Source organism: Amblyomma mixtum, chromosome 7 (genome assembly GCF_055824585.1).
Source record: "Amblyomma mixtum isolate Tamu chromosome 7, ASM5582458v1, whole genome shotgun sequence".
Classification (NCBI taxonomy): Eukaryota; Metazoa; Arthropoda; class Arachnida; order Ixodida; family Ixodidae; genus Amblyomma; species Amblyomma mixtum.
In genome coordinates this window covers 103,637,038-103,658,893 of record NC_143018.1, presented here as the reverse complement: position 1 = coordinate 103,658,893, position 21,856 = coordinate 103,637,038, and the positions used below count along the sequence as shown (strand labels likewise).

Sequence of the window (21,856 nt, the reverse complement as noted above, 5' to 3'; positions counted from 1 at the left end):
TCACGCATCTCGGTCCTTTATTGATCATTCACTCCAAACACAGTGCAAACAGTCATAGCGCACAGAAGAAAATGAAATACATTTTAGACACAAACTAGTCTGTTGGGAATGGGTACGCAGAAGAGGTTATCAAAAAATGTGTTTCAGCAGTGACTGTCCCCACTACAATGGAAGGGTCAGCCTTTCCGAGAAACTCGGTGCCCACTTTACAAAGAATGGCACATTCATCCCCTTGCCAGTATTTTGGAGAACAATTTATCTCGGCCAAAACTTGCATAAAGCTGGCAACCTCGCCTGCCTAAAACAAGCTGCCCTCAGCATAATGATGAATGTCTTTTTCCAACTCAAGATCTATCAACCCGCATCTTGTGCCTATCATGTGACTTGCTCAACTGCAAATGTCAAATGAACAACGAAATATAAACTGCACTGACACACACGTCAACATCTACAGGAATGCAAAAACTGTGCATATATAATGTACATATATCACTCTCCAGCGGCTGGTCACCATAGGCACACAAAAAATTGCCAGTCATCGTGCGTGAGCACAAACACAATCCAAGGCTGCAAGAGTGCACAGAAACAAGACTCGAATGAACCTCTCGTTTCCATAATACGAGTTAAACACAACGAGCCTAATTATGCAACACATTAAAAGTATGTAAAATGGGAAAAGCCGAGGAAAACAACATCATTTAGACAGTCGGGTCGAATTAGAACAAACCTCTGCTACTCGTCAACCAAGCTTCATTCGCACAGAAAATGGCAGCGAAACATTTTAGTGAGAACACCACCAAAGAATGTAATCCTGTTTAAAAGCAGTGGGATCTTTACTGCTAGCTATTTTTTTTAGGAAACCCTGCATGTTTTACTCCAGCTGCAAATTTTACGTAACCGTATTTCCAAATTCTTGCTTTTAAATTAACAGTGACTTCATCACCAAGAATGCCTCAAGGCCTGCATTCGTCCCAACGCAGCACAAGTCTCAAGGCAATCAGTCTAGTCGCGAATACATTTTGCTGCTTTCGAAAACACCTCTCTGGGCAAGGCAGCACTAGACCTTCGCAAAAATGAGTGTGACCATGTTAAGCCAACAATTATGCACATTAATGTTGACATGAGTCAACAGTGCCTGTGCACTCAACTTTGATTCAGAACAAAAAAAAACTTTGCAAGGGCTCTGAATGCTGCCGTACCTGTTGATAACATACAGCCACAACACACAATAAAAAAAACAAAACATGGCATAATTACCTCACAAGCATTTACACATCCATGTGCGAACACTACCGCACATTTTCACCAAGTTTTCACACCATTGCATGTTTTCCAAGCGAGACAAGCCTGTCGGCGACTGTCAAATGATGAGCCCCAGCTTTTTTGGGAACAATGGCTGGTCCAATGAGACATCCCGGCTGCTCAACGCAATAAATAAAGAGTGACAACAGCTATTGTTCTTGTGTGGACAAATTTCGCAGCGCGTGTTAGTAACGACAACAATGATTCACGAGTTGCACACGTATCCATTAGAAAAGCTGCATGTGTCAAATGAACATCTTCATAAGCATGATTCGACCCATTTACTTGCAATTACACCACTGCTTCCAGTGGGAGAACGTCAGCCATGCACCGGAAAGGTTGCACCATACGAAGAGCTACAATGCGCTCTCAAACCAATCTACCGACCAACTTCAACACTTCCAGGTTGAAATGACAAACCAATGTGAGAAAGTGGTTACTTTTCCCAATATTGGCCCAATATCGGAAATGGGAGGTTTCACTTCATCTTCCTAAGCATGATTCGACCCATTTCCTTGCAATTACACCACTGCTTCCAGTGGGAGAACGTCAGCCATGCACCAGAAAGGTTACACCATACAAAGAGCTACAATGCACTCAAACCAATTTACTAACTTCAACACTCCAAGTTGCCATGACAAACCAATGTGAGAGAGTGGTTACTTACCAGCCCAACATTGGAAATGGATGGTTTCACTTTAGTTCTCTGTAGGGCCAGCTTTTGCCAATATACTCCCAGTATTGGCCCAATTACCTGTGTTGCTTGGGTATCTGCACACTCTTTAAAGGTTCCCAGGTCATACTAAGTGCAAATAAGCTACTCATCTGGAACTTAATTTTTTGGCGTAATAGAAATTCTATGTCTTCATTTCTTGTGCTGTGCTAAGTGTCAGAAAATAATCACCGGTAACCTGCCCAACTTTCTGCTCTGAAGCTTAATTATTCAATTCTGACAATCTCGTAACAAAGCTTGCCAAAATGTACACAAGTTTTGGCAGGTGGCGCAAATATTAACTTCCTGCGACATCTACGAAAGTCCAGCCTAAACTGATAAACTGAAAAAAAAAAAAGTGCTATTTGAGGCAGTGTGTACTTAAACCACCAAACAAATCGCAGCAAGATCGGCAGTAAGACTGGTTTAACACGCAACTTTAAGCAACGACGAGAGCAAATGGTGTAACGACCGAGGGATTTGAAACTGAGGCGTCGGCACAATGTGAATTGAGCTTCGGACAAATTTACAACTCCCAATGGCATTGCAAAATATAGATACACTTAGCACCAGTCGGCATTTCACCATTATCTTCTTTTCACCATTGGACTTGGATAGGCATTGAGCAACACGATGTTCGCTAAGAACGAGCTTCAGTTCGCAATCAATGCAAAGAACAGATTCCTGCCTTACAACAGTTATCAATCATGTTATGAGAAAAAGAAAAGTAGGTAAAAGAAAATGACCTTCATTCACTACATGTACACCTTCTCTCACGAACAAGCACCGGCACAAACAAACGCACACATATGGTGCAGCAAAAGGGAATAGAAAGGAAAGTTTTTGTTGAATCGCACTCCAAACACAAATACACCTACAGGGGAGTAAAGAGGGAGTGAGCTGTCCTCTAGTGCACTTTCTTTTATAAAAGTGTGTGTGCTAGAGGACAGCTCAGACCAGTTTTACACATTTCTGTTCAAAGTGTAGAGCATACATCACCTTAATCATGACGGGGGCTAACAGAACATACACTGAGCCAAAACGAGTCAAACAAGTGCCAACACAATGTGGGCCACTCGAAGAGTGTGCATAGATCATGCCGCCCCAACTGACTGCACGTGTCCACTAAACCCAGCACTGCTACGACTGCTTTCTGCAACACATTGCCGGGTATTTCAAGCATAAGAAACCTAGCAATACGCAGTGACAGCTTCTCCGTTCTTGCATTCTATTGCCACCTTGCATTTTCTAACTACCACCTCCGAGTTTATTCGCTCGCAACGTTTCATCTACAACAGCAAACATGGTAGAACACAGGAAGTAGAACTTCAATGGCCTTTTGCAGTACTTGAACCAGGTGTGCGTAGAAGTGTGCAGATGACCATCCCACTTTAGTTTGCAACATTTTTATGCATTATATTACGCACTGTCTAAATAAAGCAAGCTCCCAAGCCCGGAAAACACCCCCAGTCGCACTCTTGTGGAACAAACCAGTCTGCATTAGAAGCAAGGGGACAGCATTCCTACTACAAACCAACATGAGAAGCACAACACGCACGAACACCTGGCATAATGTTTCCATCCGCAATCCAGAAATCGATGATTCCAAGATTTTTTTCTGTGGTCATGCGGCCAAGATGAAATGTAAGACGACAGAGATGACTGCATGAAACGTCTTCTCGTCATCGTCTTCATGTAGGTGAAAAAAGCGCCCGACCACACATTACATCGCTTCAAACTAACCCAACGTCCAATTCTCTTTTCTGCATTCGTATAGACTTTCCCCCTGCTGAATGGCACAGAGCCGACAAAAACTTGGCGCCGGCTGATAAAGACCGCCTAAATACAGTCACCACAAGCTCCCTTTGTCTCATTTGGTCCAAATCTCTGTCAAGCGTTCACGAAACTAATGTTCAGCAGCATTTCCTCATACTGCAGGAAACTGCCAAACAACTCTGCTGCACCGACTTGCCAAGCAGCCATTACAAGATCCCACTGCTTATCTTTCCATCAGCTCCATTTTCACACTCCACAAACACTTGGGCCCAGCAAGGCACGCCCTAAGGCATAAATAGTGCAGCTCATCCTGTAACCACAAGCCAGTTCTCGCATCAGCCATAACATGTGCTGATCAAAACTCAAAACCATCTCTTTCACCATTGCATATACTCTTCTCTCACTACCACTAGCAACCCTGTACAATTCCCCTCACTGATGCCAGACATGACTGAGTAGCTATCCACTTAGCACCACCACTTCTGCAAAAACAAAAGGAAAAGAAAAAAGAAACACACCACAAGACTGCCAATTTTGCACACTTTTTTTCCAAATCAAAGAACCACATAGTCTCACAGAACTAGCCCAATTTCTTCAGTGCACTTTCCAAACGAGGGGGGGGGGGGGGGGCACAAGCACAATTATGCACCGCTCGATCAAATGAAACCTAGAGAGAAAAAAAAAAGAGAGAGAGTTCCTGGAAAATGAACCGTCGCAGCCTCTCCCCGATCCTGCACCTGCCACACCTCTCAGGATTGTCTCTTCCTTCGCACCGAGTTTGTCCGTGGCCACACTGGAGGCCGCCACCTCCCGCGATGCATCCGAAGCACAGAGAAGACCACACTGGCTAAAGCAGACACACACAGTGGACAGGTTTGACACTGTGGGCGTTTCTTCCGCCGCCTGCGATTTGCACGGCGGCACGACCAAAACCAGCAGCAGTAGCAGCAGGAGGCAAGCGCGGAGAGTAGAGATGACAGCGACGAGTCCGCCGTTGAACGGGTAGCAATGATGGCGCGTGGATTCCCTCTCACAGAGCACCACAACACTCGGCAGTCTTCTCACCGGGGAGGGGGTTCGGCCTGGCCGCTGGCTGTTAGCTCGACAACGCAGCTGCGTTGGCGGACGAGGAAGAGCAGCCGGAGGCGGCTGGCATGGGCGAGGCGTCGGAGTTGCCGTCCCTCGCCGGGGAGCATGCGCCAGGTGCGTTGGTTGAAGACGCCCGCTTGAGTGAGTCCAGATACTCCTGCTGGGACTGGGCCAGCACCCGGGCAATGATGTCCGTGTCCTCCCAGTCCGTCAGGCCTGGAGACACACAGCGCAGTTTCCTCGTTACAGGAGCAAAGTTCCAAAGACTGAACATCCGTGTGGTTCAATTTCAGCGTGTACTCGGAGGAGGCAAGATAGCAGCTTACATGTTTCGCGCGGCATTCTGTATGCATACTGTGCCATTATGCAATCAATTGCACGTATACAAAAACTCAGATACACAAAATAACGGTACATATCAAACAAAGAATAGGTTGGGGCAACCGAAAGAAAATAAAAATAATATGACAGTCAGAACACCCTCATCAAAATCCCATGCAAAAGTCAGTGCTTGCATTTATAAAACTTCCGTTCAGCACATTAAAAAAATGGCCGCCACCATCTGGAAAACAAATTAACAAGCATTAGCTGTTTGGTTTACTAGAATTGATATGAAGAACTGATATGGTTGTTTCTACAATGCTATTGTAGATGGCGCTACAGGTCAAAATGCGAGATGTGCTGTTTTCTAGTTGCTGCCACAGATGGCACTGTGATCTCAAGGTGGTAGTAGACCCCACGAAATCTCGAAACGTGATGAGAAGTTGCTGTCACAGATGGCGCAGTAATCTCAGGGTGGTAGCAGACCCCAAGAAATCTCGAAACGGGACGAGTAAGAGCTGACGCTCTTAAAAATCGAATGGCATCACGCCACGTCCCTCCAAGTGCTGCAGATGCAATGGCTGCACCAACTTTGATGAACAGCCTTCTGTCTGCTGTACCGATTTCCCACGCACCACTGCTGCTGTGCGGGGAGCCAGTGCTCAAAGCAATGCTCGACAGCGGGGAAGCCAAACTAGCCGACCAAAGGCTACCGGCAGCTACCACTAGCATGGCTTCACCATACTCCTACTTTTAACGCATTTTGCTTCTACCGCTTTGTCCGCGAGGGTGTGGCACAACCTGGGTTGCTGGAAAGTATCAGGAATAACTCCGCGGTACAGGCCACATCCAAGAAATTTTGGTTTTATTTGGCCATTGGAAACTGAACCTAGCAACGTTTAATGCAAGAACCTTATCCAGTGAGGCTAGTTTAGCAGTGCTGTTGGAGGAATTAGCGGGTATTAAATGGGATGTCATAGGGCTTAACTCCTGGTCCTTAAGCGTAACGGAGTGGATGCCAAGAGAAGGAAGGCGTAGGGAGACAGAAAGTTAGGTGGGCGAAGGAGATTAACAAGTTTGTGGGGATACAGTGGTGGCAACTGGCCAAGGACAGGGTTAGTTGGAGAGACATGGGAGAGGCCTTTGCCCTGCAGTGGGCGTAGTCGGGCTGATGATGATGATGATGCTGGCGTGCAGGAGGCACCCCATAGCGAGTGCTGCCACTCACCAAACATGGACGGGGGCAGGTGGTTGAGGAAGGAGGCCGTCTCGACCAGGGAAAACCCTTCCTCCTGGGACGGCGGGCTCCCTGAGAGACCGGAAGGCTGGGGCTGCTGCTGCTGCTGCTGCGCGTTATCTTCGCTGTCCGGGACCACCGACAGGCCCGAGCTGCCAGCCTTGGGGCTGAAGCCTGCATGGGGAGCCGCCACGTCAGTGCACACCAATGGCCGACTCTTCAAACTAGGACGTCACTTCAAAAACCATGCACAGCAATACCTTAGTACAATTCGAGCTCGGTTTATTCGAAATCTTAGATAATTAGAAGACACACTGTAATCTGATAAATTCTATGTAAATCTGACCGGATAATTCAACGTGGAGGCCTGCACCAGCCCGGTTAATTTGAAGATCTGGGTGGGTACGAGCGAATGCCCGACCCCGATTTCTGCCGCAAACCGGTGAAGCAATGGCCCCTTGGAGCCGCGAGGTGGCACTGCAGAGCTGTGCAGATGCTTGATATGCGAAGTGCCCCAGCCCTAGTTCTCCCAGCATAAAAACCAGTCTATGGTATGGCTTGCAGAACACCGAGTGTGGGCCTGCAGAGAAGACAGGCTTCACTGCAATACAGACGTGGATTCCGGTTTTGAAGTAACATCAGTAACATGCTCTCAGCACTTTGTCAAAGCACGGCCAAATTGGAAGCAATGGTGTGCACACACTCTTAAGCTCCTCTCGAGCCTAGCCATGGTCAAGGCAGTGAATAGCAGAGGCGCCAGCACCAAAGCATTGCCATCCCTAGCAGAGTCAGTGCGCATCTCACAATGCAATCATTCTTGCCCTGTGCATGCCATGGGTTGACTATGTGCAACACAACCTAAATCTCTGGTTACTTTAAACAGGTCAAGAAATTATATCTGCTGAGGTTAGGAAAACTGCACGAGTCATCAGTAATCCAATGCTTCTCACCACACTGCAAAAATTTCGAAGATAGCCTCATTAACAGGGTGGACTGTTTTAGAATATGATCATCAAAAAAATTATTTCAGGTTCCCTTCAAGTACCGTCGTATACTACAAGTCTGCCTTCTCACAGAAAAAGAACCATTCAAATTTGGAGGACTGACCTATTCACGGAGCCGACCTATTTGTGGGGTCTAAGTAGGCTTGGACTAGCAGGGAGTACTACGTGCCCTGTGCTGGTTCCCATTATCGGCAGGACTCCACGCGTCATGAAAAACTAGATGAAAGATCTGAAGCGAGCTGCATGCGAAAGCAATGGAGATGTTGCCTACATGCATTTATGATGAAAGCTTTCGAAATGGTGCTTTTGCTTTTAATGGTTTCCTAATTTTGCCACATAGAAATGCCAGAACTTGCACCAGATCATTCTGTACTCCCTTTTGCTGTTTTACCTAAACCTGCGACAGTTATGCCTTCGCCTTTGATCTGCCCTCCCCTGGCCTTTCCGCAATGTTATTCGCAATGAATGACTAACCATTATGCTTGCCGCTGTCATTTCGCCGCTCGGTGTGGCGAGCACGCTGAACCACCTTTGGATTCTCACTGGCATCTGAAACCCTTTCTCGCTGGAATCCTGGGGCTCGGACCGGGGAGCAGGAGGTAAAAGCCAGCAGTGCGCGGAACACTCACTAGCAAAGCACCGACTACAAAAGCGCTTGCTTTTTATCTCTGTTGGGATCAGACAGCTTTAATTATGAACCCATCATTACCCATTTATCACTTTGAGCTGCGTGCAGAGAGGGTGGGGGATAGACACTCTGATCATGGTGCTGAACCCAAGCATATATTTGGCACTATCCCTATTAAAAATTTATCACAAGCACGTTTAATTCAAATCCATGTTTGCAGTGCTAAAGTGAATAAACTTCAATTAAAACAAAGGATGAAGCCCCTCCCAGGTGATTCCCTCGTTTGGGACTTGCTGATTCACATCGCATTTCTCATTAAAGTCGTGTTCATGACAAATGGCGACCACCTAAAGAGCGCCGACTATCTGAAGGTCTCTTTTTATTACAACCCAAACATCGTGACATCTGCATGCGGAAGTTTGGCAAGTGTTTTATCTACGAAACTTCACTTGTGTCACAATGGTGCCTTTGCCATACAAAGATTAGAGACAGCTTTAGCAGTGAGCTACTGAAGCATTAGTTCCACCAGAAACCAGGAATAAAACCACACAACTCTTCAGGAAATTTTTATTGCGCACAATTTTAATCATATCTGACAATGCGACAAAGATTTTGTAGTGTGTGACAACGCGACAAAGATTTTGTAGTGTGAGCCGAATTTTGGATCCAGTGAAGACAAGGATACTGCTCTGCAAGTGTTCTATAGGTGCAATGCAAGAGAAGGAGAGTCTGTGGGAAACTACTGGCAATGGCTGCACTGAAGGATGGTGGAAGTTAACATAATCACTGAAGGGTAACAATCACTGAGCTGCTCAAGGCCTTGAGATGGCAGTCTAGATCCACGTACAAGCGATAACCAGTGCGATCGATAAATCCGCCACGGATTGACATGTCGCTTTCCTAGGTACGGCCGGGGCATGCTCAATCTCTCCTTTTATGATCCTCCCTAAAATAATGGGCAGATTATCCGAAGGGGAGAAGGACAAGAACCACTGACAACCAACAACGCCCTGCTTCACTTCTGTGCCTCTATGTTGTTTCCTGGCACAAGCGCAGGCAAAAGTTACTACTTGTGTGGCAAAACTCCTTTGTTTCTCATTTTTTTACGCTGTTTTCCGTAACCCACATACTTTTGATAACGTTTGTGCAGAGAGTGACAGTGACTGTTATGTAGCTACGCTGCATGTCCTCACAATTGAGATTGAGGTGCTTTTGTGGACTGAGGTGCATGCATGTTCTCTGCCGCTAAGTCCCATGTGCACACTCTCTGCCGCTAAGTCCCATGCGCACACTAAGTCCAATGTGCACACTAAGTCCCAAGTGTGCAGACTGCACACTGTCCCTTCGAGAGTAAGTGCTATAGCTCCGAGAGGTCATCAGCCACTTCGCATTCATTCATACCAACTGATTGAGTGCCTGGATGGATGGATGGATGGATAGGAGCGCCCCCTTTGAAACGGGGTGGTGGCAACTGCCCCCATGCTCAGCTTTTGTCTGTCACATCTTCTTCCTTGCGCACAACGCTGTGATTCGGGAGTAAGACCTCGATTTCGGGGGCAGTCAGGCTGCTCGTGTTTTCCATGTCAATGTGGGCCAAGCCAAGCTCACCCTTGTTGTCTGCGGCAGCGTGCACACTGCCGCTGTCGCACTGGTGCGGTGGTGACTGCGCCCCTGCGCCGTGTGGTGGTGTGCGGGGGCTGGCTCGGGACCGTGGCGACGACCGGCCTCCTCGCGGGGAGGCAGATGCCCCTCCTCCGCACGCAGCTGCGCTGTTGGTGGTGTTGTTGCCTGCCCCGTCCACCAAGGGAGAGAGGCTGGAGCTCGACGTGGCCGTGGCCGATCGGGTCTGCAAACGGGGAGCGGGGGAGAGAAAAAAGAGCGAGTTGAGTACTTGAGATGCTGTAAGCTACAGGTGGAAGCTAGCCTTCGTTCTGCCGGCAATCACTCCACTGTGGCGACACCACCTACAATAACTAACTCACATAATCCGGCACCAAATTCACCAACACAAATGATAGTCACTGATGCTGTCACCATGTGGGTACTAGGTCCGTGTCCAGTAAGTACTTTAAAAGACGTGAAGCCTCCTTTTTAGAGAATTGGTTCCCACGCGGGAAAACAATGTCCTCAAGGGAGCTGTGAGGGAGTCCTGCCTTCTTGAGAGAACTGAATAACGCACACCTTTTCGAGTTGTAAAGAGTACAGCACATTAAGTACAATGTCCAAGGGCGTCGGCAGAACTTTTTCCAGATGGGCGGGGGGGGGGGCACCCGATGTCCAGAGATGGGGGACGCGGTAGGTTTGTTGTTTTCTACTAGGGCATAAATAATATCCGTAATTACAGGGGGGGGGGGGGGGGCGCAACCGCCCCCTTTTGCCCTCCCTTCCGGATGCCCATGATAATATCCTATATCACCGCACACACCACACGTTGAACATGATGGAGACGACGTGAGGCCCGTCTATACATCCATGCAGGGTTACGAGCAGAGCCCGTGTGATGCGGTACAGTAAAGTTGCTTGGAGTCTTTGGAGACCCTTGGTCGCACATGGCTTGTTGTGTGGGCTCCATAATGAAGTGAAGTGACTCAACACTGTCCCTCTGAAGACACTCTTGTCATCTGGAGGAACTTTTCTGATGATTTGGTTTTGGTTTTATGGGGTTTAACGTCCCAAAGCGACTAAGGCTATGAGAGACGCCGTAGTGGAGGGCTCCGGAAATTTCGACCACCTGGGGTTCTTTAACGTGCACTGACATCGCACAGCACATGGACCTCTAGAATTTCACCTCTATCGAAATTCGACTGCTGCGACTGGGATCGAACCCGCGTCTTTCAAGTCAGCAGCCAAGCACAATAACCACTGAGCGACCGGGGCGGCAGAAGCCTCTAAAGAGGAGAATGAGTGACTCCTCTAAGTGGATGGCACAGTACCAAGCAGTGGTGCAAGACAAGGGGATATTCTGCTTCAGAAATTACACCACTTGATGACATACTTGGACAAATATGAGAAGAAAGAGCAGCCGCTCGGGCTGCCTTCATCAGATCACCAAAAAAAGAACACATAGCCAGCAAGGCCAAGGCCATTTATTGACTGGGCATCCCCTCCTGGCAGAACTGAGAAGAACAGGAGATGTAGCCCTCGCTGGTGTCAAGGCCCCATCAGTGGTCACTGGGGACCCTCCTGCCGCTGAGATCACGAAGAGGCACAAATACAGTAGTCACGGAGGTCACTAAATGACAACATGCACTGGGCAGCACCTGTAGATTGTGGGGAGGCTCTGTCCCCTTACGTAGGTTCAGCTTCCCCACGATGGGGCATCCTCCCTAGATGCACTATCAAGTGCCTGCACTGCAGCAGCACTAGCATCACGGACGACATGACTGTTGTGGGCACTATGGGAGTAGGTTTATCATCTCGGGCCTTGGAAAGTCATTGTGTGCGGACGTTAAAGAGCGGCTCCACTCTCCGTCCACGGGACAGAGCCTTACAGAAACGTATCCCGTGAGCTCATCCTGACCAGCCTCAGAGTGCCTCCCCTGCCCTAGCACGGGCAAACTATCTCTTGTAGCCCTACTGTCCGTGAGTGGGACAACCTCAATTACTCGGCATATTTTGTTGCTAGCTGGCATTACCGTTGCACCAGCAATGGATGCCATTTGTGTCGGCATGTATTCTTCCTCTGCCCATCAGCATGGCCTGTCATGGTCTGTTTGCGTGCTGTTGCGGTCACGATCACGGGGAGGGGTTAGCGATTTCAACGGTCTGGTCAGCCACGAATAAGCAAGGAAAACATTTACCCACACTATTTAAATCTCAAGGTAGAAAAGACAATCGCGATAACAGAGAGGAGCTAGTGGTTTGAACGGTCTGGTCAGCCGTGAATAATCAAGGAAAACATTTACCTGCACTATTTAAATCTCAACATAGAACAGATAATAGCAAGTAAAACAATAACCTACCAACAGGTTAAGCGTACAACCGATGGCAAAAGACACACAAGTAAAGCCGGCCTTTGTCTAGTCGCCTTCGTGACAAACGCTGTCAGGGTTCTCATATGCTGAGTGAATGAAATCCTTAAAGGGCGATTCCAGGGCTTTTTTGACGCCCACTCATTTCAGTGAAACATCTCTTTTGATCCCATGCGCCAAATTTCGTGGCCTGACAATGTTTTGTTTCAGCGCATATAAATTTTAAAATGTCAAGTTTTGTGGCCTCAATCAAGGCGGTTTATATGGGCCACCTTGCGTGTGTGATGTTATTAGCAGCACCCGTCAATATTTGTTCTGTATATGCTGAAAGAAACAAGTTTCAGTTTTCAAATAATGACTGAAGTTGCCACTGGCAGTTACCAGTTTAGCCATTTAGCGTCACATGAGAGTTTTTGTGACAGTATCTATGACGTCAATTGTTCCTTCGCAACATAATTTAACTGGCCGAAAAGCGGTTTTCGTTTCTCAGTTTTTGCTTTTTTATTTGCCATCATTTCAACAATGCTTCACGGCGACCGAGAGAGGGAGGTTCAAGGGATATACAGTCGACGACCGATTTTTCGGACCCTCAAGGGACCGCGAAAAAGTCCGAAAAATCAGGCAGTCCGAAAAAACAAATGTGCCCCAAAAAAACTAAAATTATTGGTTATTATAGAGTTAGAGGCCGGAAAAAGTCATTGATGGTCTTCTGAACCATGCTTCGCTTGCGTGCCAGCAGGTCCGCCTGAATTTCGGCGAGAGTCGTCGTGTCGCCGTAAGCCGACGAAAGAGTTGCGACCGCTTGCATCAACTCAACTTGCGTCGGCTGGCCGCTGCAGGCGAGTCGTCATCGTCGTCGCTCTCGGACTCAGCAAGTACCTGGCAAATGATTTCTTCATCCGTTAGCCCGGCACACAGTTCCAACTCCCTGTCCACGTCTGTAAACTCTGAAAACGAGACGGCCGAGGGAATTTCGACGCCTGCAGTGCGAAGGTCGTCGATGAGGTACTCACTGCCAGACAGCTGCTCGACGACACTATCCTCGTCCAAGACGGCCGATTCGCCATTCAAGACAAATCCCGCATGGCGGAAGCAGTTGCGCAGCGTTGTGGGTGCCACTGACTTCCACGCATCGGCGAGCATGCTAATTGCTCCAAGCAAATCGACAGAGTACGCTTTTCCACTGTCGAGGCACAACACCACGCGCGAAAGCAAGCGTGACCGATAGTTCACTTTCAGGTTGCGTATCTCGCCTTGGTCCATCGGCTGTAGGATGCTTGTCGTGTTCGGTGGCAAGAACTCGACTCGCACAGACTTCAGGTTGTTTATGTGCCCGTGTGCAGCGCAGTTGTCGACGAACAACAAAACTTTGCGGCCTTCTAGATCAAATTTGCGATCTAGTTTCCACACATAGCTTTCAAAAAACTGCTGCGTAATCCATGCCTTCTTGTTCGCCTCGTACAAGAAAGGCAGGGACTTTACGCCTTTGAAGCATCTCAGAGATTTTGACTTGCCGATGACGAGCATCGGCAGTTTTTCTGTCCCCGACATATTGCTGCCGACCAAAACAGTCACTCGCTCCTTACTGTGTTTCCCACCATGGCAAGGGTCACCAGCAAAGGCGAGAGTCTTCTCTGGCATAAGCTTAAAAAAAAGTCCGGTCTCGTCGCAATTGAAAACGTCGTCCGGCGAGTACTCCCGTAAGAGCGACTGCAGCTTTTCACAGCGGTAGTCCGCAACGACGCTCAGGTCAACGGCTGCACTCTCGCCGCACAGTTTCTTAAAACTGAGATCAGCACGCTTTTTGAAATTCCTTAGCCAGCCATCGCTGACCTTAAACCCTTCAATGCTCATCTGAAACGCCATCGTCTCGGCTTTCTGCTTGAGGAGGGGACCGGAGACGGGAACCTTGCTGGCCACTGTTGACTTCAGCCATACAAGGAGGGCCTCCTCGAGCTTTGGATAGGTTCTTTGGCTCACATTTTTCTGACGACAGCCAGTAGACTTTTCCGCTGCCTCCAAAATCTTCTGCTTGTTTTTCATGTAGTCCGAAAGAGTCTGTTTGGAAATTTTACTCTTTCGCGACGTCTGCCTGTGATCGGCCACCTTCGACGAGCTTGATGATTGCCGCTTTCTTCGCCATCGACATTGTGGCGTACTTGCCTCGCTTCATCGGAACTCTCGAGGCCGACGACAACATCGATTTGTTCTCCATTGCGAATCGGCATGCTTGGCTAAGCAGCCCACATAGCGCAGTCGTCAGGAAGTTGTCACACCAACTTCGTTGAGTGCCTCCTCGCTGCCACGTTGCACGCAAAAAATAAAAGTTCCGGAAACAGCGTCTTGAAGAACCGAAGTCGACTTAATCAAATGCGAGCCACAGTAGCGATAGAACGTGGTTTTCGCGTCTCCGCAGCGCGACCACGGCTACGCCTACTGGCTAAGCTCGTCAACGCACGTCTAACACAAACAAGCAGTCGAAGGAAGAAGAAAAAAAAAATAGCACGGCGTTACGGCAGTGACGTTGGGGAAGCGGAAGTTGCTAGCATATTATAGCCTCAATCCAGCGTCCGGTTAGCTGAGGAACAGCCATGCAAGACCGCCACCGGTTTCGAGGCTACAGGAGGAAAATGTAAACAAACAAGATGGCGGCGATACAGCTCGAATTGCGCGGCAGTTGGCCGGGCTGACGCTTGGAAAGTCCGAAAAATCGAACAGCCCTCCCTAGAGCGTCCGAAATTTTGAGCCCCGTAATACATTGACTTTATGAAGTATGTCCAGGTGCCGGGAAAAAGTCCGAAAAATCAAGCATGTCCGAAAAATTAGGCGTCCGAAAAATCAGTCGTCGACTGTAATACAACCATCAAATTATATGTTTTAAAATCCCCTGGAGTTGCCCTTTCGCCACGTAACGCCTCTGATCAGGTGATGAAAGCCTGTAAGCAGCACTGTGCTGGTGGACGAAGCCTTATCAATTAGCGGAGCCTCTTGGCAAGCTCTCGGCATTTCTAAACTACCTAAGCAATGCCTCACAATGTACAACTTCATTACTTAATCCAACGATCCCATTGACTCACTGTGCCCCTGGCTTCTGCTTTTTGTTAATTCTCTCTAGCGAATGATTGTAACTTGTACTCAACAGCCAGCAAGCTGTGGTGTACATTTGATGGCCACTGACATTTAGGACCGAATTTTAAAAAATATATGGAGCGTTTCTTTTTTTAACTTTTAACTTTAAAAACTAAAACCCATATCGATACACAGTACAAGATTGTAACCAAAGAATGCCTCAAACAAGTGAGATAACAAGCGCATCCATTCATTCTGCTGTGGCACCCCACAGGCGTGGGCAGAAAAAGTATGTAACATGCAGCATGCTGTGGGTGCAAGGAAAAGAGCAGCACTGCTTTACAAGACCAACGAGTTTCTGTCAGAAGCCCAGTGGCTACACCTGGTGGCCAGGAAGGCATTCATCACGCCTTTGTACCAGCTGCCACTACTGGGCACTTACACGCCAAGCTAAACATGCACCGAAGTCTGCCTTGCTGTCAGTGCCACCGGAATGGGCTGTGCGAAACAAGTTACGCTCCTTGCCACCAGGTGTCAGCACTGCCGCTGCACGCTCCTCCCCCTTATCATTCTGAGCTTTACGAGTTTCTGTCAGATGCCCAGTGGGGACACCTGGTGGCCAGAAAGGCATTCGTCACGCATTTGTACCGGCTGTCACTACTAGGCACTTATACGCCACCCTAAACATGCACCAAAGTCTGCCTTGCTGTCTGCGCCACAGGAATGGGCTGTGCGAAACAAGTTACGCTCCTTGCCACCAGGTGTCAGCATTGCCACTGCATTGTTCTCCCCCTCCTCATCACTCTGAATTGCTGGATCCCCTTTTCCCAGTCATACCCTTCTTGCACCTGTTTTTCGCTCACCTCCTAGCAGTTGCCACTACTAGGCACTTACACATCAAGCTAAACATGCACCGCAGTCTGCCTTGCTGTCAGCTCCACTGGAATGTGCGGTGTGGAACAAGTTACGCTGCTTGCCACCAGGTGTCAGCACTGCCGCTGCATGCTCCTCCCCCTCCTCATCATTCTGAATTGCTGGATCCCCTTTTCCCAGTCGTACCCCTCTGGCAACTGCTTTCCGCTCACCTTCTTGCGGGAGCGCATCTCGTTCTCGCGCAGCCAGTGCAGGTAGGACTCGCGGGCCACCTGCTCCTCGAGGGCCTCGCTGGTGGCCTCCCAGTCGGTGGCGCGCAGCTTGTCCTCCAGCATGGCCTGCTCCAGCTGCAGCTCCTCCGAGGCGCGCAGGGCCTCCTTGACCAGGGCCTTGTCGGCCAGTCCGGGCTTGAAGGCCGGCAGCCCCAGCCCCACGCCCACCGTCGCCTTGTACGGGTCCACGATGGAGTTGTAGTGCACGTTGCGGTGGTAGCTCAGCCGGATGGGCTCGTTGTCCGTCTGCTGGCCCCCGTGGAAGATGTTGATGGGCTCCGCGCTGTAGTGGTACACCTCGATGGGCCGGTTGAACATCTCCGACAGGGCCTGCATCTCAATGTGGTTGCCGTGAATGTGGTCACAGCGCTTGCGCTCCAGGTACTTGTCAAAGTCCTCGGTCACGTACTGCGAGTAGTAGTCCGAGTTCTTGGCCTGCAAAAAGGAAACGGAGACGACGACATGAGGAGAGTGGCACCCAGTCACTCAGCATGCGAGAGCTGCCAGCAACACTGGCACGCAGCCAATCTGAAACAGTCCGCGAAGAGCGCCTCAAACAAACACAGGCTAGTCCAAATGGGCAAACATATTTGACAGTTGTGTGCCTTTCTCGTCTTGAGTCCGCTGACCGCCAGCACCACAGACTCAATAATCACAGAATAAAACCAAGCTACCCAGCCACACATCTTGCTCAAAACAAAGAACAACACACATTTAGAGCATGCATAAAACAAAACCCCTCGGCACATTTTCTTCGCCACTGTCAACAAGGACAAGGTCTTCTGTCTATCAATCATGCTTTGCATTGTATGCTGCACACCAGACATGTCCAAACTGCAGATATGGGTATGTGCAGGTGTGGACGAAAGTAAATGGAGCACATTGTTGCCTTCAAACACTTTTTCACGCATTTGCTAATTGTAATTGCCAGCTATCATACCCACACGCTGTAAGAGGGCATTATCGCACTTTCTCACGTTTTTTTCTTTTATTACCAGTAGGGAAGCCATTATTACACGTAAAACGGAATAGTGTACTTTGTTTGCGTCTGTCTGCAGCAATACATCATTCCTCACTTCAGTTTTTAATCATACACTTGTGTGCAGTTTGCCACCTGTGTGCAGTTAACCTTTCCAAATAGAAATACTACATCACACCGTTCAAAGCTCACTCAGACATTAATGTGCCATTGTTCATCCTGCTTCATAAATTCCTCAATTAACCCTTTGAAGGTTTTTGCCGTATATGTATGGCGGCAGTTTTCTGTCCCGCAAGGTCTTTGCCATACGGGTGCGGTTTCGATCTTCCGTTTGAAATTTTGCGCCAAAAGAACAATGCGTGCTCACTGGGGGGTGCTGCCACCTTTTAGGACTTACAAGAAGTGTTTGAATTTTGTGCTGCCTTATTACGGAGATAAGTAGAACTTATGTCTAGCTTTAGCGCGGCTATAGTGCCTAGGCACTATAGCGCGGCGGCACAGACTGCGGCAACACCCCTTTTGTAGTTTTGGTTTCACCGCGTGATCTCAACGGAGTCGCGCGAAATTTGAGTTTTCTTTTTGACAGCACTATCTTGCAGGGGCTGTCGAAGTTGATTTCTATCTTTATTGGCGCTGCTCTTAGCTTGCTTATCACCGCTGCTCGCGAGGTATTCTCGCCCGCTGTGGCAACGCGCCTACGCAGTTTCGATTCTGCCGCGGGATCGCAACGGAGTCGCGCGAAACGTGTTTTCTTTTTGTGGGCACTGTTTTGCAGAGGCGGCGAAAGTTGATTTCTATCTTTATTGGTGCTGCACTTAGCTTGCTTATCACCGTTGTTATTCTATTCTATTGAACATTTTCCAGTTGTGAGTGATGCTGTCACCAAAGTACTGTTCCTAATTTTTTTTTACTATTTATTCTCGATTATATACATTTTGTAGATTCAAGATCCGCAATAAAGTAATTTGACCACCTGGGAAAGTTTTCTTCAAAATAATTCGACCCTCAAAGGGTTAATAATGAAACCATCTGGAACCCACCTTTTTCCTGCCAATATGTCCACTGCTTCCACCCCTAACACACACCTCAGGTCATGAATGCACATATTCCCAATGGTCATCGAAACTCCCCTGGATGTCCCATGGACATCCAAAAACGTCCACAAGACATCCAAGGGAGTTTTACTGTCCATTGGGTTGTCATCACCCACAATAGCCTATAATGTCAAAATGGATGCATGTGAGCAGTTTCATATAGAGCCGCTCTGCTAGCCACATTGTATGTACTCTTTCCCAGACAGCAGCAACAGTGAGGGAACACCATGCATGTGTCTCAAGCTAATCCGTGCGTGATAGAGCAAGCACTAGTTATTTATCCCATCACCACTGCATGTGAAGACATGAGAAGGCACACACACCATGTAGTCCATGCAGAGCTTACGCACTGCCTTGTGCATCTCCTGGTCCCCGTACACCTGGTCCGCTGCACAGACAGAGGGGGCGACATGGGTGCATGCACAACATCCGCAACACGGAGATGGTCACACTCTCATCCAATCCACAACAGTTACATAATCACCCTGTCCACCATGCTGTGTTCTGAGACACAATGGGCAGCACACGCGACATCCAGCCTGTCTGTTCACTGGGGGACACCTGCTACTACATAAGCCATGAAACCACATCGCACAAATGGCTGTCTCCTCATGTTAAGACAAACTGTGCAGTGGCAGTCCATGCCACATTCATGAAGGGTGATGACCCCCCGTAACAAACATTTTTCAACAAAAGTTTGCACATCAAAATCGCCATTTCAGTACACATACCACCAACTGTTGTTTGAACAAAAAAGTACGCTGAAAGAGCCCCACTTTCTGTAAACAGGACAAAGAAAACACGAGATGAGCTGGACACGTCATAAGCACAATATAACTGCCGGTTTCTGCTCATCACTCTTCGTTACGGGTTATCCAGAAGGATGGTGGCCACATTCCCACTTATGTGCCACTACCAACAGCTGCAGGATGTCCTGCTCACACGCGAGTGGTAAGTCATGTCTCATAAAACAAGTTGCTACAACAAATAAGAATTCTAAGCAGCAGCAAGGACACTCTTGCATGTAAATTGTTCCAGGTCTCTCTTTATAAAAAGATGAGGGCTCCAATCTTATCAGTGACACTTTGGTATCTCTTTTATCTCTCTGCAGTGGCAAAAGGTGTCTGCCAGGCACAATAAGATAGGGGCAAAGTTTCCAATCCAAAGACAGGGTGTGCCAGCTGGTTTTTTATGGGTGGCAGGTGTGGTTTCCCACTGCTAGACCACCATTTGTGCGTGTGCAGTGTGCTGTTTTCTTCTTGCCTCGTCAAAAAAAAAAGTTGCCTGTACTGTCTGTAGTCTCGCTTCATCCCAGGCAGCACAGGTAATCGGCCCAATATCGGCTCTGGTCCTTTGTAGGACCGATATTTGCTAATATATTTCCAATATTGGGCCAATTAGCTGTGACGTTGGGGATGCCTCTACTGTCATTTGCACCGTTAACTTACTTTCAAGTGTTACGCTTGATAGCAAGCTTGCATCCCTACAGCTGCTGCCCACAATGCATGCTGGGGCCGATAGACTGGTTCAGCATGCCACTGCCAACCTTCAGCACATCGATGATGCTGCCGAACACTGAACCTTCGTATCACATGCTACAAATCGGCTCTGGTCCTTTGTAGGACCGATATTTGCTAATATATTTCCAATATTGGGCCAATTAGCTGTGACGTTGGGGATGCCTCTACTGTCATTTGCACCGTTAACTTACTTTCAAGTGTTACGCTTGATAGCAAGCTTGCATCCCTACAGCTGCTGCCCACAATGCATGCTGGGGCCGATAGACTGGTTCAGCATGCCACTGCCAACCTTCAGCACATCGATGATGCTGCCGAACACTGAACCTTCGTATCACATGCTACAAAAAAGCCTCCCTCTAGACTGCTGACACATCTCCACGTCACAGCTCCTACCATCGTGTCACACAGTCATATCTTGCATCTCCCATGACAATGACAGTGCAGTGGCAATCCCACTAGGCAAGTCTGTGGCAACTGGTGCGACCACGGCAACTGTGAACACTCAGCAAGAGCAAGGCACAGAGGCATTCTTAAGCATTTCTCTCAAAGCAGCTGCAATTACTTCGACCTTGGAAGCATGCTGTACTTAAGACCGGTAAAGATGAAGTGATCTAGACAGAACAGTCAAAAGAGTCGCCAAACTATACAAGCTCATAAGTCTGATGATAAACTATGAGCTGTGTACAACCTAACGCTTGGTCTCTTGATAGCAAGCTGTGCAAAATGAATTGCCATTCACATGGAAAAAAAAAAAGATTGGAAGAAAGACAAGCTGCTTTCACCGCACAGTATACTGGATAACCAGGCAGTGATGGCCATTTTTCTGAGCATCTAGCGTCAGCAATTTCTTACTTGACCAGACAAATTTCTTCTTGAAGACAGCTGGGACCAGGTCTTTAAAACCTCATCTGCCACCAGACAACAGACTTCTAACTAGCTGGCAAACACCACCACTTGATTTTTGCTTTAGGTACTTTGTGCAAAAGTCAATGTGCCCCCACCACATTGCGGCCGTTTTCAAGCTTTGATTCAAAAAATAAATAAATAAATGAATAACTCTTAGGTGATCCTCGATGGATCGTCTGAATAAGTCAGCAGCCAAACGTTTGTTATTCCGAGAGTTAACACACTAAGTTTGTCACATCCGAGGTCCATACACAAAAGTTCGTCATATCTGAGGCAGCATAATAAGGTTCGTTAATCTGAGGAAGCACATGAAAGCTCATTATATCCGACGCGGCATACTTAGGTCTGGTATATCTGAGGTTAACACACTAAAGTTCATTATATTCGGGGTTAACACATGAATAGGGCCCGGAAATTTAGGCACTAAAGAACCCCGAAATAGGCAGGCACCTAGGCTCTAAAAATATTGAAATAGGCGCTATAAAGCAGAAATAGGCTCTTTGAATAATACTCTTTATTTATGAGTACAAGATTTGTCAGTAAAGCACAGAGCGGACGCAGTCCTCAATTGAAACACGCCAGAATAAACCACATTCTCAGGCTTTTGAACACGAAGCTCGTTCAGTTTTCGCTAAGCATAGCTTTTTCCTTTGAAAAGCTTCTTTCGAAGCCACGTGAAGTTAGTGGCGCGAACCTAAATCATGAGAGTTCATAGGGGCTCATGCCTTCTGCTTGTGTGGCCGTACCGTATCCACGTAGAAGGTCTCTGATTTGGGAAATTGTTTTTAGGCCTTTACTTTTTTCTCCCAATTGTTGCATCTTCACAGAAGCAGTAGCGCCATTTCCTTTAGTTCCCGTAGTGCTGCTTGTACTTCTTCGACTGCCTTTAATGATTCATCTATTGAGAGTCCAGTCTTTTCCAACTGAGAAGTTTGCACTGCTGTATGTTAGGTCTGTTTCCAAACTCGCCTCTTCGTACATAGTTCTTGCTTTAATCACACACGGAGCGTCATCCTTGATTTTCTCAAGGAAAGATTTGCCCACTTCAAAGTGTCGTGTACAATTTACTGCTGCGTTTATCCATGTTTCCCATCGAATCAAAA

General features: G+C 47.9%; 1 protein-coding gene across 2 annotated transcripts in view; it reads right to left on the bottom strand.

Moving 5' to 3' along the window:
* LOC149337065 (OTU domain-containing protein 5-B-like) overlaps positions 1-21,856 on the bottom strand; it is a 35,216-nt gene continuing 13,360 nt past the window's right edge. The window contains exons 3-8 of one of the 2 annotated variants that reach the window (XR_016284353.1): positions 18,651-18,715; positions 16,195-16,689; positions 9,678-9,915; positions 6,429-6,611; positions 2,972-5,095; positions 1-2,914 (exon numbers count right to left, since the gene is read on the bottom strand). Coding sequence is in view for 1 of the 2 variants with exons in the window: in XM_089553295.1 (XP_089409421.1) it covers positions 4,887-5,095; positions 6,429-6,611; positions 9,678-9,915; positions 16,195-16,689; positions 18,651-18,715 (1,190 nt within the window). In the remaining variant the exon portion in view is untranslated. Of the gene's footprint in view, positions 5,096-6,428; positions 6,612-9,677; positions 9,916-16,194; positions 16,690-18,650; positions 18,716-21,856 lie in introns of both variants that reach the window. The other variant, XM_089553295.1, reaches the window with a different exon arrangement.